The 13,451-nt window shown below is 49.6% G+C and overlaps 1 protein-coding gene across 1 annotated transcript in view; it reads right to left on the bottom strand.

The window, feature by feature from the left end:
- Positions 1 to 13,451, bottom strand: part of HSPA12A (heat shock protein family A (Hsp70) member 12A) — an 83,471-nt gene that overhangs the window by 29,931 nt on the left and 40,089 nt on the right. The window contains exons 2-4 of the mRNA XM_027767386.1: positions 8,376 to 8,461; positions 6,729 to 6,856; positions 2,554 to 2,740 (exon numbers count right to left, since the gene is read on the bottom strand). Of these exons, the coding sequence (XP_027623187.1) occupies positions 2,554 to 2,740; positions 6,729 to 6,856; positions 8,376 to 8,461 (401 nt within the window). The remainder of the gene's footprint in view (positions 1 to 2,553; positions 2,741 to 6,728; positions 6,857 to 8,375; positions 8,462 to 13,451) is intronic.

The raw sequence follows: 13,451 nt of genomic DNA, 5'->3' as shown, positions 1-13,451 counted from the left end.
AAAATGCAAAGGCCTGGAGGGAGAAAGTTTTTTTTTTTTTTTTTTTTAAAGATTTCTGCTTGTAGGGTGCATACGTTTGCCAGAGAGACTGATAGTGAGAAATCACCTGCCAGTGGGAATGGCCACACTACAGTCCCTTCACCATTCTCCTTTAGGGATCTTGGGTATGCACACACACGTGCTCACTATGAGTTTTAAGCCACCGAGTCCAGGACTTTACACCATATGCTGGTCCCAGCCTGAGTTTTAAGCTGCCAGGTCTGGGACTCAAACGGTAACAACCATTACACCATCTGCTGTTCCCAGAAAGTCCAGCTTCTAAGTCAAACACACCATCCTCACTGCCCCTCACCTCCCCAGAAATACTTGGGTATAATTAATAAATTCAAGAATACATACGTGATGACTTCTAAAACATGCTGATGAAAGAAATTAGCCCTAAGTGAATGGAAAAGTGCTATGTTTGGATTTGGAAACCATGTAACAAACTGATTTGATCTATAGGTTCAATGAATTTGCAATTCCAGACATGCATGGAAACAGACCGATTTTAAAGCTCATAAGGAAATTGAAGGGCTCGCAGTACAGGAATCAAGTGTGCCATATTGGCAAACAGACGTATGTTACCAGAACAGACTACACAGCCTCAAGTACGCACACGAGTATGAGGTTTATTGACTGGACTGCACAGGTAGTTAAACACCGTGTTTCAACAATTGATATTGAGAAATGGACATACACTCTTACCATGTTGGGCCAGCTGGTGGCATGGTGGTTAAGACATCTGGATCCCACATGGCCAAGTTTGAGTCCCAGCCTCATCAGCTTGAAAAAATGACAGGCACCTGGATGGCTGAAACCGTGAGGGGAGAATGGAGAAGGGATTGCAATGTGGCCATCCCGGCTGGGTGGTGGGGGAGTGGTTTTTATACTTTGTCACTCTGCCCTATAGCATGCTTTAAAAAAGACATCCATATTAGGGACCAGCAGTTAGCGTAATGGCTGTGTTGCTGGACTCCCATGTAGCCAACCGCGGTTCAAGTCCCAGACCCAGCAGTTTAAACTCAACATCGGGTGCGTGTGGGTGCATGCCCAAGATTCCGAGAGGAGAATGGAGGAGAAGGGATTGCAGCATGGCCATCCCCCTGGGGAGTGATTTCTTGCTTTCTGCCTCTCTGTCTCTGTCTGTTGAGCACACGCACCCTATAGCAAAAACAAAAAGACATCCGTATTGCAAAAGCCAAAATCCTCCACCTTTATTTTGTGCCTTTACAAAAATTAAAATGGATCTGACATAAATGTAAAACAAACCAGAGAAAACAGAATTTGTGTATGCTTGGTTGATTTGAGTTAGGCAGAAAGTTGAATGTGCTGTGATGTATTGGAGATGATTAATAAGCAATTCTGGGGGCCAGCAGGTGGCCTAGTGGTTAAAGACACTGGACTCCCACATGGCTGACGGCAGTTCACAGATCTGGCGGCTTGCTTTCTCACCCCCGCCCCCCCGTCCATCTCTGGTCAACTTTTAAAATATCAATAAAGTTAAAATATTTTTTTAAAAAAAGCCTGTGGCCTTTAAGCATTCATCATCACCTCAATGCTGAGAGTTAAGGAAAATGTATTGGATGCAATGATTAGATTTTAAAAATTCTATCCTACACCCTAACCTTCCCTGTGGAAATTTGGAGTTGGGTAGAGACGATGCCTGTTTGACTTAGACATCTATAGAACTTGCTGGCTTACTGGGAACAGAACTGAGGCCACTGCTTAGGGAGCTGGGCCTCCAGGGACTGGCCATTTGACTTCCTGAGCAGCCCTTCCCAACTCAGAGGGTTGATGTGTCCATTAATACTACCTGTGTCTTTCAAACTGCTTAGTTACTAGCCCCTGCCCTGACCCCCCATAGTCCTCCACACCTGAGGCCCTCCTTCAGGAATCCCCTGATCTCCAAAAACCCAGCAACTAAAGGAAGAAGTCCTGGCACACCAGGGGCCCCCAGACCCCTATCCCTGCTACAGCCAAGGCATGCTCTGGTCTGTTTTCACGGCAAATAAATTGTTAAATGGTCCGAATATCTTCCCGCTCACATGTACATCAGAAAGCACTGAGCATTCCACAAAGTGGTGTGTGTTCTGGGTGTTTCTAAAATGAAGATAAATGGACAGGCCAGCCAAATGGTGTGGTGGTTAAAGCAGCTGGACCCCACATGGCCCGGCTACATGGTTTGAGTCGCATACTCAGTGGCTTAAAAAAACACACCTGGTACGTGTGCATGTATGCTCAAAATCCCGAGAGGAGGATAGAAGAGATTACAGCATGGTCAGCCCCTCTGGAGGATTGCTTCCTCACTCTCTCTCTGTCTCTTTTGGCAGAGTACACGTACCCTATAGCAAATTAAAAATAAACATATAAAAAAGATAAATGAACAATAATTTCTGCTTGGGAGAAACCTGAGGATCCCCTAGGTTAGAAGGAGCACTCCTCCCCATCCCATAGTAAGATTCCTGGCTCTCCACTGTGGAAGGGCTGGGGCCGGGAGTCAGGCTCGCTCACCCCGGTAGTATGCAGCTTCATCTTGAACTTCTCCAGGTACAGCCACTGCTTGGCCTCGTTGGGGTCCAGGTCATGGTAAAAGTCCCGGGCTGCATACCCAAAGCTGTGGAACTTCCTCTCAGGAGTCAACAAGATGGTGGTCGGAGTCTTCTGGTTGGACACTCCAGGGTCGCCTCCTTCCCATCGCCTGTCACCAATGGAAGGCAGAGGTTATAGCTTTCAAAATCTCAGCTTCACACAGAACAGAGATAACCACCTACTGTTCCAGGCACAGCTGGTACAGATGCAGGCATCCGGGCACACTCTCGGCGGGTTGAGCACGCTCAGTTCAGCTGAGTTCTTGCTCAGTGACAAGGTCTGCCATGATACTTTCCTTCAGTGTTTACGGAGCATCTGCTACGTGCTAGGTGATAGTGACACAAAGATGAAACTTCTAGGATGCTGCCTTCAATAATTCACCATCCAACAGATAATGCAATTTTTTAAAATTTGTAAGAACACAATACGAGATACACGAGGGTAATTCAAAAAGTGTGTGAATAAATGGAATTACAGTATGTGTTTACTTTGGTGGGGAAAAAATGGAAATCCATATACAGTTTTTCATAACATACATTTTCCATGAACCGTTTGAGGGCCCCCCTTCCCCCATAGCTGGCTCGAATCCTCTTCAAGGTGTGTATAAACAAATAGGTAAATGCCTGTCTTATCGGATGGAAATGAGGGGCTCAGGGAAATGGCCCAAGTGGTGTGGTCGGAGAAGGAAAGGTGGCAGCCGGTGGCACAGGGGGAAGAATGTAGGACTCAGTGAGACTCGGAGGGCAGGACGCTCCAGGTTGCCCAGAGTGCACAGGCATGGGGCACGGGTGGGGAACCCCGACTGGGTTAGAGAAGGAGATATACATGGGAAGGGTAGTTGTGCAAGTGGGAACAGTGAGAGGTGAGGCTGGGAGAGCAACTGAAACCAGTCTCAGAGAACTCTGAGGACCTGGAGATTTAATTCATTAATAACGAAGAGCCACTAAAGGTCTCAGAGCAGGGGCATGACAGAGTCAGCACTGCTGCTCATGGGAGCAAAACTGGGCTAGTGGGGGAGACAGAAATCCCAGAGGCTGATTAGGAGGTCGGCCAACCTGGGAGCAGAAGTGAGAGTCATAGGAAGAGAGAGAGGTGGGGACAGAGGGAGGTGAGCCATTCCAGAAGGGGAACTGAGCCAACTGGACACGGCAGCAAGCCGGAGCCTGGAGGAAAGAGCACCTCGTGGAATAAGGCCTGGCCCAGGGAGGGTGGGGGACCCATGAAGAGCATCATTTGAATGTGCTGGCACTGAACTCAGTTCATGGACGAGATACCAGCAAGAAACAGCCCTGGGTGCCTCCTTAGAGCAGTGACAGCCATGGTGACGAGATAGGATAGGATCGCTGAGAGAAACAGCAAGAGGGAAAGGACTCTGTTGAGATGTATGCTAGAGAGGAGTCAGAAGAGGGAGAAGAGGTAGGGGCAGACAGACAGGCAGACAGACAGATGTGAGAGTGGGGCAGGCACTCACTGAACCCCGGAGAAGCTTCCCTGTGGAAAGAGATTCGGGGTGGGTGCACAGGTGACTAGGTGCTTCCTCTCTGCTCTAGGGCCACTGCAGAGAAGCCAGCATTGCCGAAAGGGCAGGTCGTGCTCTTCCCAGTCAAGTCTGGCTCCAAGGCTGGCTCCCATCCTAGTGCTAGCCACCTGACCCTGTGAGCAGCCCCGGGCAGACAGAGCAGGAAGGGCAGCGAGGTGCCCACTGGGGAGGGGGCTGCACTCCTGAGGCCATGCCGTTAAACATTGCAAGCCCACCACATCCACATGGAGCACTGAGATGGGTCTGGAACGGTCCCTGGCTGATTTCCCAGCCAAACTCCATCAGGATGCAGCTTCTACCCCGGGAGCCCGAGTTTCCCAGCAGATGCATGCAGCAGGGGTGGTCGCTACGCTAGGCAGCAGCTTCCTACCACGGCCTGTCCCTGAACTGACAGCAACACTGTTGGTAGGTAATGACCCTGTAATATAAGCCTTTCCCTTCAAAGTTTTGTTCTGTCATTCCTATTCGAACACTAAAACTTCCTCGGTTTAACTTTTTTTTTTTTTTTTTTTTGGAGAGGATTTTGCTACAGGGCGCATACGCTCACCAGAAAGAGACACAAACCAAGAAATCTAGGAGGGGTGGCCATGCCGCAATCCCTTCTCCTCCATTCTCCTCTCAGGATCTTGGGCACGCACGCACACATGCCCGGCGTGATTTTCTTTTCTTTCTCTTTTTTTGAGAGATGTTTTGCTGTAGAGAATGTGCGCTCACCAGAGACAGAGAGAGAAAAAGACAGAGAAACAAAGCGAGAAATCGCCCACCCAGAGGGATGTGGCCATGCCGCAATCCCTTCTCCATTCTCCTCTTGGAATTTTGGGAACGCACACAAAATTGGTATGCATTTCAAAGTTCCTGGTCCAAGACCCAAACCATGGCCAATCACGTGGGAGTCCAGCACCTTAACCACTACACCACCTGCTGCCCTGTGAGTTTTCAAGTCACCGGATCTGGGGTGTGAATGAAATAACATTTCTTAGAACAACTACAGAACGCTGATAAACATCAGACCAGTTCATGGAAGTTGTTAAGGAAGATAGATTCCCATATATGGCTGACCATAGTTCAAATCCCAGCAGCTTGAAAAGCGTGTGTGTCTGTGTGTGGGGGGGTTTCTGTGTGTGTGTTCAAAATCTTAACAGGGTAGAAATGAAGGAGACGATATTGTGGTGTGACCCGGCCTCACTGGGAGGTGCTTTCTCCATCTCCCTCTCTGTGTCTCGTTTTCTCTCTGACAAGCTCATGTGCCTTCTGGTGAAAGAAAGAAGAGAGGGAAGAAAGCTGGTAAACAATGATTCGAGCTTTTACTGGCATGCTCTTTGCCATTTTAGGTTTCCATCTCAGGAGTCGGGGTGACATCTGGACCCTCACAGCATCCATCTGGCGAGTCAAAGGTGGAATCCTGCTGCGCCATCCACAGGGTTCACTAATGGAACCAGCTATTCATTATTTCCTGATGAAATGATGCCCAGGGATCTCTGGGGACCTCTTACGACAATAGTTTAGGCTGAGCCACATCTGGTTTTTAAAGGAAAGGTGGGGCCTCAATGAGATTGGTATAGGGGTCACTATTATTAGGACTTGTGTTTTACCCAGAACCTTATGAAAATAACTACTGTCTTACTCTGGGAACAATAACTAGATTCCACAATTATTTATTTGAAGAAAATACAAAGCCAATTGCAATGTCTTTTAAGCTATCCCTTGGAATTGGAAAATTGGGGTGTTAAATCCTGGGTTTTTTGAAGGGCTAAAGACTCTGTGGGGAGGTCATGAGGCAAAACTGGGGGAGCCAACATTGGTGCAAAGACAGATTAGAGTCCTCAAAGACACTGGACCCCACGGATGGATGGATGCGAGGGCCTGCAGGCCGCTGTGTGCAATGGAGGGAGAAGAGCACCCAGCACAGAGTTCATCCCAGGAGACCCAGAGCAACTTTCCCTGTAGGTCACCTGGCTGACTTCAACCCACACCGCCTTCTCTTTGGCCTGGTGCTTTCTGCTTCTGGTGTCGTGTCCCCATGCCTTTGCTCGGAAGAACAGGTACCTCCCCGCTTACACTGTCCTATGCACCAAGCACTTGATAGGAAAGCACAGCTAATCTGTACATGCACCATGTGAGGCAGGTACTGTCATTATCCACACTCACAGTGTTAGGAGTTTAATAATTGCCTAAGGTCACACAGTAAGAGGCCAAGTGGCACCTGGCTCACCGCTATCACAGACACCCGATTGGTCTGCACCTCCACCCAGGCTCATGCTGGAATCACGCAGGGTGGGCTTCAAACACACCACACGGCACCTCCACCACTGTGCCTGGCCCCCACCAGACTGACTAGACCAGAATTAAACTCATGCTTCTGCACACTGGGGACTGAGAGCCAGGGGTCAGAGATGGTTTGCAGAAAATGGCACAGTGAGTGTGGCCAAACTGGGCAGAAATTCAGAGTCCTTCTCCTCCGTGCTATCTGCCTGCTCACTGACTAGTCCCGCCTCAGGGTCTCCCCAGCACACGGACTGGCCCTGGCTTCATGCCCCTTCCTGCCTACTGCACTCACCTCATCACGTGGATGCATTCTGGCTCCTTGCTGAAGCTGTAGGCATAGCCACTGGACGTGGTCCCAAAGTCGATGGCCACCACCACGAGAAACGTCTGCTGTTCCGAGACGTTCGGGTCGGCATCATTCTGCAGGGATACAGTGAGGTGCTGGGATGGGGGGAGTTGCGGGGTGCAGCAAAGCCTGGCTTTCAGGTCAACAATCTGGGCGATTCTACCCTGTCTGGCTCTGCACCCACTGCACACAGAATGACATTCCACGTACCAGCTCAAGTCCGCCACATGGTAAGCCTGGGCCATGCCACTGGGTGGGGGCACCTGCCTTCAGTGGCCCCATTTCCCTTCATCAACCGTGCCTGTCCGTGGCTAATTACGGAAATTCTTCCATCAGAACTGAAAGCCAGCAGTCCCTTGAGTAGACGCAGTCCTGCTTCCGCTGCCCACCCCACACCCCTGTGCAGACCCCCAACTGCTGCCCAGAGTGCTTTGCCAGCTGTGCCTCTGTGTCTCCCAGGTGACCACCGCATCCAGGCCAGCTTTTTGAGAATATGGGCAGGGCTGGGCCCATCCGGGACCCTGCTCTTCCCTGCCATGCCAGTCACTTGACCCTGGTAAGTCTTTCCCCTTGAGTCCAGAAGCTTTCCTCTTCTGTCAAGTCAATAGGCCATTCCAGGTTTCCAATTTTGCTTTTTTCTTAAGCAGTGTAGACTTTTTTTTTTTAAACTCCCATAGAACTCTAAATTATAAAACCCAACAGATTTTGGATTCGCTGTGTACTGGTTAAAGCAGGATAAGAGCACAACCCACCTGGCCTCTCAGACTGTCCCCCTCCCCACACACCCTGCAGGCCTCACAAGAAAACCCCGGGTACAGATTCAAAACCACAGGACCTGGCCACAGGTGATTAACCCTCCCAGTTTCCTGGGACTGAGGGAATTTCCCAGGATGTGGGACTTTCACTGTAAAATTAGGACAGCCCCAGGAAAACCAGGAAAAGACCTCACTCCTACCCAGGATCAGCTCCAAAGTTCTTAGCAGAGTCTGAGCAGCTGGTGCAAAGCGGCCCTGTCCTCCAGGATGTGTTTCCAGTTGGATACACGTGCATCACTTTGAACAGCTGCCCACACTATCCGCTTTTATTTAGTGCAGGGTAGGGTGGGAGCAACAGCCTGGATGCCAGGCCCCTCATTGCAAGCAAACCCTTCCCTGCTCAGGCCTTCTCTCCTGGGCAAATGTGCAATAACAATGACCTAGCCACAGGGACGTGGACATGGCAGTTAACTGCAGTCACTGTATTTCTCTGATCATCGGCTAGAAATGGCTGCTTCCCTCTAAGAGGCTGCCTTGAAGTCTCTGAGCCTGAGGCTTTAGTGCTCCCATCCCACCTGCTCACATCACCCACCTGGCCCTCTGCTCCAGTGTGCTGCTGGAGCCATACCACAGAAAGCCTTTTCAGGCCCAGGGTGGGGAAGGGGCTTGGCAGGGCTCATGTGGCTGGTACCAGACAATTTAATCTCCACTCAGTGGGCTGCCCAGCAGCCTGAATCATGGACCCAGAAAGCAAAGGTAGACAGAAAGTATGCTCATGCACACACACTCCACTACCCACCACCAACCCCACACACCCATACACCCACACACATCTTACCGCAATGTGGGAAGGGGACAGAGGTGTTATTCCTGTGTCCCCAAGACTCCGCGCTGGAGATGAATATGCAGACGTAGGGGCCGTTTCTGAAAAGAAAGATAAAGTCCTCTCCTTAGAAGCGGCAAGGGCTGGGACCAGCAGTTAACGTAATGGCTGTGTTGCTGGACTCCCATGTAGTCAACCACAGTTCGAGTCCCGGACCTGGTGGCTTAAACTCACGCCGGGCGCACGTGCATGTGTGCCCAAGATCCTGAGAGGAGAATGGAGGAGAAGGGATTGCGGCGTGACCATCCCCCCCTAGGGGGTGATTTCTTGCTTTCTGTCTTTCTGGCAAGTGCACACACCCAATAAGGAAAAAACAAACAAACAAACAAAAAAACAACAACAACAAAAAACCTCTCCATAAAAGAAGCAGGGGCTGACAAAGGAGCAGGAGTGAGGCTGTGTGGCCTTGCTCCCTTAGGCGCTGCAGCCCCTGCAAAGCAGTTGAGGCGGGCAAGGCCCAATTCCGGCCAGGAAGGCAGGGTGTCCGCCCAGCACCTCCTGTATTTGGCATTTAGAACCTGACCGGACGGGACACTCCTTGGCCTGTAGTGCCCATCAGGAACCTCACTGCGTGCTACCAGCCTCCACTAAGCAGGGGTTGCTGCTCAGCCCCTCAAACCCATAGCTCCTGGCTGTGTCCTCTACAGAGTTGTTCTTAACCCAAGCTCCATGTAGAACCAGCAGAATTTGTAACCATCTGAGATTACATGCAAGTTTTTACGTGCATTTTTTGTTTGCTTGTTTTTGTTTTTTGGGTGTTTTGTTTTGCCAGAGGGTGTATTCACTCAGAGAGAAAGAGAGTAAGAAAGCACCCCCTCACACATGCACCCAGCATGCTTCTAAGCCGTGGGTCCAGGACTTAAACCACACAGTCGGCCATGTGGGATCCAATTGCCTTAACCACCATGCCATAGGCTAGAATGGTGAACATTTGTGAACATTTTCTAGAAAGAGTATCTATAGCCCTCAGGTTCCCAAAGGGGTGTGAGACAATTCCCCCAGAAGAAGCAACCCCAGTCCTAGGCATACGGTTCAGGAGCACAGCCACCAGAAAGAGCACCCACCCCTGGCCATGCATCACCGCCTCCCTCCCTCTGGCACAAGGGCTGCCAGCACACGGTGAGCTCATCTCTGCTCAGTGATACTGAAGGTTTTTCATATTCAATAAGAAAAGCCACCGCAGAAAGGCTGAGACATTAGCATTCCTGGCCCCTACAGATGGGACCCTACGAGGGACATGAGGTCACAGGATAGAAGTAAAGCAGCACAGACCTGTTACGTCATCCCTCTGCTGCTCCCGCTGCTGTTATTATGGCGCCCTCCCAGAGCCTGGTGGCTCTCCCCCAGGACTGGCCTCAAGGAGAAGTTTTACTCTCCCTGATGGTGCTGGAAGTCTCCATTGTGCTCTCCCTGCCTGCTGCCCTCGACGGGCAGAGCCACAAAACAGCCAGCAAGGATTGCACAGGCTCTCTGCAGGAACGGGCCAGACACTGGGCCCCTGCAAACACCAGGAGCCATCCAGGGTATTCTGCATACACCACTCACGCAGCATGTGGCCTGATACTTGGTAGGAAAAATCTGGGTAATTTCCTAACGCAATACTGCAGTCAAGGAAACTCAGAGAATGAGGTGTCTAATAAAGACCCATCTGCTTAGGAAGAAGCAGGAGGAGCAGCTCCATCTGCTTCTTCAGCTAAATCACTTTGGGTTAATCTCAGGCTCTTGGTGATTTTTTTTCCTGCTTGGTGAGAACTCAAATAACATCATTATAGTGGGTACCAGGCAGGCTGAGGGAATGGAATGAATCATGAGAGTGAATAGGAAGCCTCAAATCTGCACAGCCACCTTCTGGAGGCTCATCTCTGCTCTCCTCCTCACAGAGGCTCCATTCCGACCCGAGGGAGAGAGGTAATTACAGGCAAAACAGCAACTTGCTGGGCAAAAGACTTGAACAGACACTCTCCTGAAGAAGGTATATACTGAGGTCACTAAGCACATGAGAAGACGCTTAACATCATTAGTCCTTAGCGAGATGCGAATCAAATCACGATAAGATACTACTTCGCACCTAACAGGGTGACTGAAATAAAAGAAAAAGAAAATGAATGCTGGCAAAGATGTGAAGAAATTGGAACTCGTGTGCATCGCTAGTGGGAATATAAAATGGCACAGCTGCTGCAGAAAACCATTTGGCGGTTCCTCAAAAAGTCAAATATGGAATTGCCATATGACCCAGCAATTTCACTCCCAAGTGTCGACCCAAAAGAACTGAAAACTAGGACACAAAGAGACATTTGTATGTAAATGAATGTCCATTGCAACATTATTAACAATAACCAAACGGTGGAAACCACCCAAGTGATCCTCAACAAATGCGAGAATAAACACAATGCGGTACATCCATACAATGGAAAAGTATTCAGCCCTAGAAAGGAATGGCATTCTCTGACATGCTACAGCACAGATGAACCTAGAAAACACTAAGCTAATGAAATAGTCTGGACCCGAAAGGACAAATAGTACAAAATTCCACTTACATGAAATACCTACTAATAGAAGAGAGAAATTCATAGAGACAGAAAGTAGTTTAGAAGTTACCAGAGATTTGAGGGAGGGAGGAATGGGGAGCTACTGCTCAATGGGTAGAGTTTCTGTGTGAAGTTATGAAAAGTTCTGGGTCGTGGTAATGGTTGTACAATATCGTAAATGTAATTCATATACTGAATTGTACACTCAAAAACTATAGACTTGTTAAAATGACAAATCTGATATATACTTTACCATGATAAAAATTATTAAAAATAAAACAACTTGCTCATCTTGGGAGGAACTTATTTCTGATTTTTTTTTTTGAGAGTTTTTTTTTTTTTTACTATAGGGTATGTGCGCTCACCAGACAGACAGAGACGGACAGCGAGAAATCAACCCCAGTGGGAATGGCCACGCCACAATCCCTTCTCCATTCTCCTCTCGGGATCTTGGGCACGCACGCACATGTGCCCGGCATGAGTATTTTTAAGCCACCGGGTCCAGGACTCGAACCGCAGTCAACTACAGGGAGTCCAGCGACATAGCCATTGTGCTAACTCCCATTATTTCTGATTCTTATTAGCGACCATGATGCAGTATTCTTGAAAAAAAGCAGTACACCCAGTTCTGGCTGAGTCGGCTAAACTCCACCACCTTTGTCTCAAAGACAAGGGCATGCCTTTCCATAAAAGCAGGGAGAACTCTGCCTCCCTACTAGGGGGTCCAGCCAGATGGTCCTTCCACCTGTTGGCTAGAGGTCCATCTTGCCCATAGACCCACGGGCAGCTTGTAGAGAGATGCGAGTTTAAGCCACTGGGTCTGGGACTCTAACCGTGGTCAACTGCATGGGAGTCCAGCGACATAGCCATTACATCAACTGCTCGTTCCTCCATATGTGATTTTTAACGTTTTTTTTTTTTTGAGTTTTTTTTTTTTTTTTACTATAGGGTATGTGCGCTCACCAGACAGACAGAGACGGACAGCGAGAAATCAACCCCAGTGGGAATGGCCACGCCACAATCCCTTCTCCATTCTCCTCTCGGGATCTTGGGCACGCACGCACATGTGCCCGGCATGAGTATTTTTAAGCCACCGGGTCCAGGACTCGAACCGCAGTCAACTACAGGGAGTCCAGCGACATAGCCATTGTGCTAACTCCCATTATTTCTGATTCTTATTAGCGACCATGATGCAGTATTCTTGAAAAAAAGCAGTACACCCAGTTCTGGCTGAGTCGGCTAAACTCCACCACCTTTGTCTCAAAGACAAGGGCATGCCTTTCCATAAAAGCAGGGAGAACTCTGCCTCCCTACTAGGGGGTCCAGCCAGATGGTCCTTCCACCTGTTGGCTAGAGGTCCATCTTGCCCATAGACCCACGGGCAGCTTGTAGAGAGATGCCATCCAGCACCGAGCGCCACCATCTCTACTCCTGCTACCTGGAAGGCCTGCGGCCATGTGTCCACATTTGCACAGGTCTTGGAAGAAACTAAATGTCTAATTGCCCAGAAAATCTGGTGTTCTCAATTAGCAAACAAGTTATTATCCTCAGACAAACCATCCACCCCGCTGTGGCTTGATTCTAATTATCCCATCACTCGGCTCTTCTCAAGGCATGTCCTGGTTTGTCCCACTGACTTATAAAATGGCAGGGCTCAGGTCACACACTGAACACATGGGTTGGGCCCCCAGTGGGCTTCAGAATACTTTGAGGGCAAGAACTAATGATCTTTCAGTTCTCCCCACACTTCTCTCCCCCATTGCATCTGGGAGAGTAGGAAACAAATCATTTGACTTGCTGATCTCTCAGTGGAGCCTAGAGGTAGTTGAAGGTCACGGACTCTCTCCATCAGAAATTAAAAGTCAGCTATACTGTGCCATGATTTAAAACTGATATGCATGGAAGGTCTGGAGGAGTGACATTTTCGTAGATACTAGCATATCGTGCACTCCCACATCTATATTTCTACATATTCCAAAGATAATTTGCCAATGTAATGCCCATCAATCCAGCACAGGAATATGCAAAGCCTGAGTGACATAGGTGGGCTCAAGCTAGTACTTCTTTCCTTCACTATTTAGGATGCCAAAGTAGTGCTTGAAAACTTTCAGGAAAAGAAGGCAGCCGTGCGCCGGGAACGGCCTGGCCCCCCTCTGGGGGCCCCGTGGCCGGGGGCTTCCGCCCCTGCACAGCCGTGTGCCAGATAGGCCTGGCCCCCCTCCGGGGGCCCCACGGTCGGGGGGCTTACGCTACGCCGCGCACTGGCAACGGCTGGCCCCCCTCCGGGGGCCCGGCCTCCCTGGCCTCTCCGGCGCTGGATGGCCCGGAGGCCGAAAACAAGGTTGAAGAACTTGCAACTTGAGAAGATGACAGTTACCAGCCCTGCATTACCTCAGGGGAAAACAAGAACTACTCTGCCATTCTTAAGGAAGCCAGATACCCAAGGACAACTCACACTGCAGATCCCCACAACACCATTCCTGGTAACTACAAGATGACTGCT

Source organism: Tupaia chinensis, unplaced genomic scaffold (assembly GCF_000334495.1).
Source record: "Tupaia chinensis unplaced genomic scaffold, TupChi_1.0 Scaffold000069_1, whole genome shotgun sequence".
NCBI lineage: Eukaryota > Metazoa > Chordata > Mammalia > Scandentia > Tupaiidae > Tupaia > Tupaia belangeri.
The sequence above is the reverse complement of the archived record's forward strand: the minus strand, read 5'-3'. Positions and strand labels throughout refer to the sequence as shown.